At 45.8% G+C, this 1,010-nt stretch overlaps 1 protein-coding gene across 1 annotated transcript in view; it reads left to right on the top strand.

Moving 5' to 3' along the window:
* Positions 1-692: 692 nt before the first annotated feature.
* The window catches only part of LOC146628730 (leucine-rich repeat transmembrane neuronal protein 4), a 127,301-nt gene continuing 126,983 nt past the window's right edge, over positions 693-1,010 (top strand). The window contains exon 1 of the mRNA XM_085357075.1: positions 693-1,010. This exon is cut by the window's right edge and continues 202 nt beyond it. Coding sequence (XP_085213201.1) covers positions 693-1,010 — 318 coding nt within the window.

Consider the following 1,010-nt stretch of genomic DNA (forward strand, 5'->3'; position numbering starts at 1 on the left):
AGTCTCATTGTCTTATATGTCCCACATGCCAGAAAACATGCCTGCTCCCAAGTCAGATCAAGGTCTACTCGAGCCACTTCCTGTCAACTCTGTTCTATTCCACAATGACAGCCACATGAAGAGCAATATTATCGTCAGTATATCTTGGTTGTGTGTGACTATGCTACACAATTTTCAGAAGCTTTCCTTCACATCTCCCACTGTTGTGCATGTACTGGTACAGCTTTTCTCCAGATGATACCAGATGAAATTCTGATAGTCCGGGGAACCAGTTTTACCTCCAAGTTGATACAACTCCTCCAAAACCAGCTGGGCATCTCAGCAACCATAATATCACCTAACCAACCACAGACTGATCGCCTAGCGGGAAGGTTCTACCAGACCCTCAAGAGCATGTTGCAGAAATAATATATCAAACACATACAAAGATTGGGGTGGCTGTCTTTTCTGCTGTTTGCATACAGAGAAGTTCCTGAGGCATCTTTTGACTTACTCTATGACTGGGTGCATCCCACCCAGTCATAGAGTAAGAAGTTTTGGAAGCTGCAGCGACTAAGGATAATAACGAGACTCTTAGTGAAATAGACGTTCCTGCTGATGACCCAGTAAGGCGCACAAGGGAATATGTGAAGGGTGCCACACATGGCAGCCAAACCACACCCATTCTAGAAACCTCCAATGATAACACAGAGATGAAGCTCCCTCAGCATTCACCGACCATAGACTCTTACCCCAGGATCTTTACGCTAGGATCTGATATACATACTCAACCAAGTCCCAAGTCAGTTGCAGTACCACACATCCAAACACGAACCACACCTACAGTAGCAAATCTAAAGGAACATTTCCCAGGCAAAGCAGAGCAAAGTGATACCTACACCCCTAAACAAGAGCCAACGGTCAATTATGCACAACAGCCTCTGGACAGTGGCTACACCGGCACCGCCTATATTACAACCCCAGACAACTTCAGTCACCCACATGAGATTACATACCAGGAAAGGGGCCCA

The sequence above is a fragment of the Diplotaxodon limnothrissa genome, linkage group LG7 (assembly GCF_057381915.1).
Source record: "Diplotaxodon limnothrissa isolate DT_005_m linkage group LG7, D_limnothrissa_male_GT1.1, whole genome shotgun sequence".
In the NCBI taxonomy this organism is placed as follows: Eukaryota; Metazoa; Chordata; class Actinopteri; order Cichliformes; family Cichlidae; genus Diplotaxodon; species Diplotaxodon limnothrissa.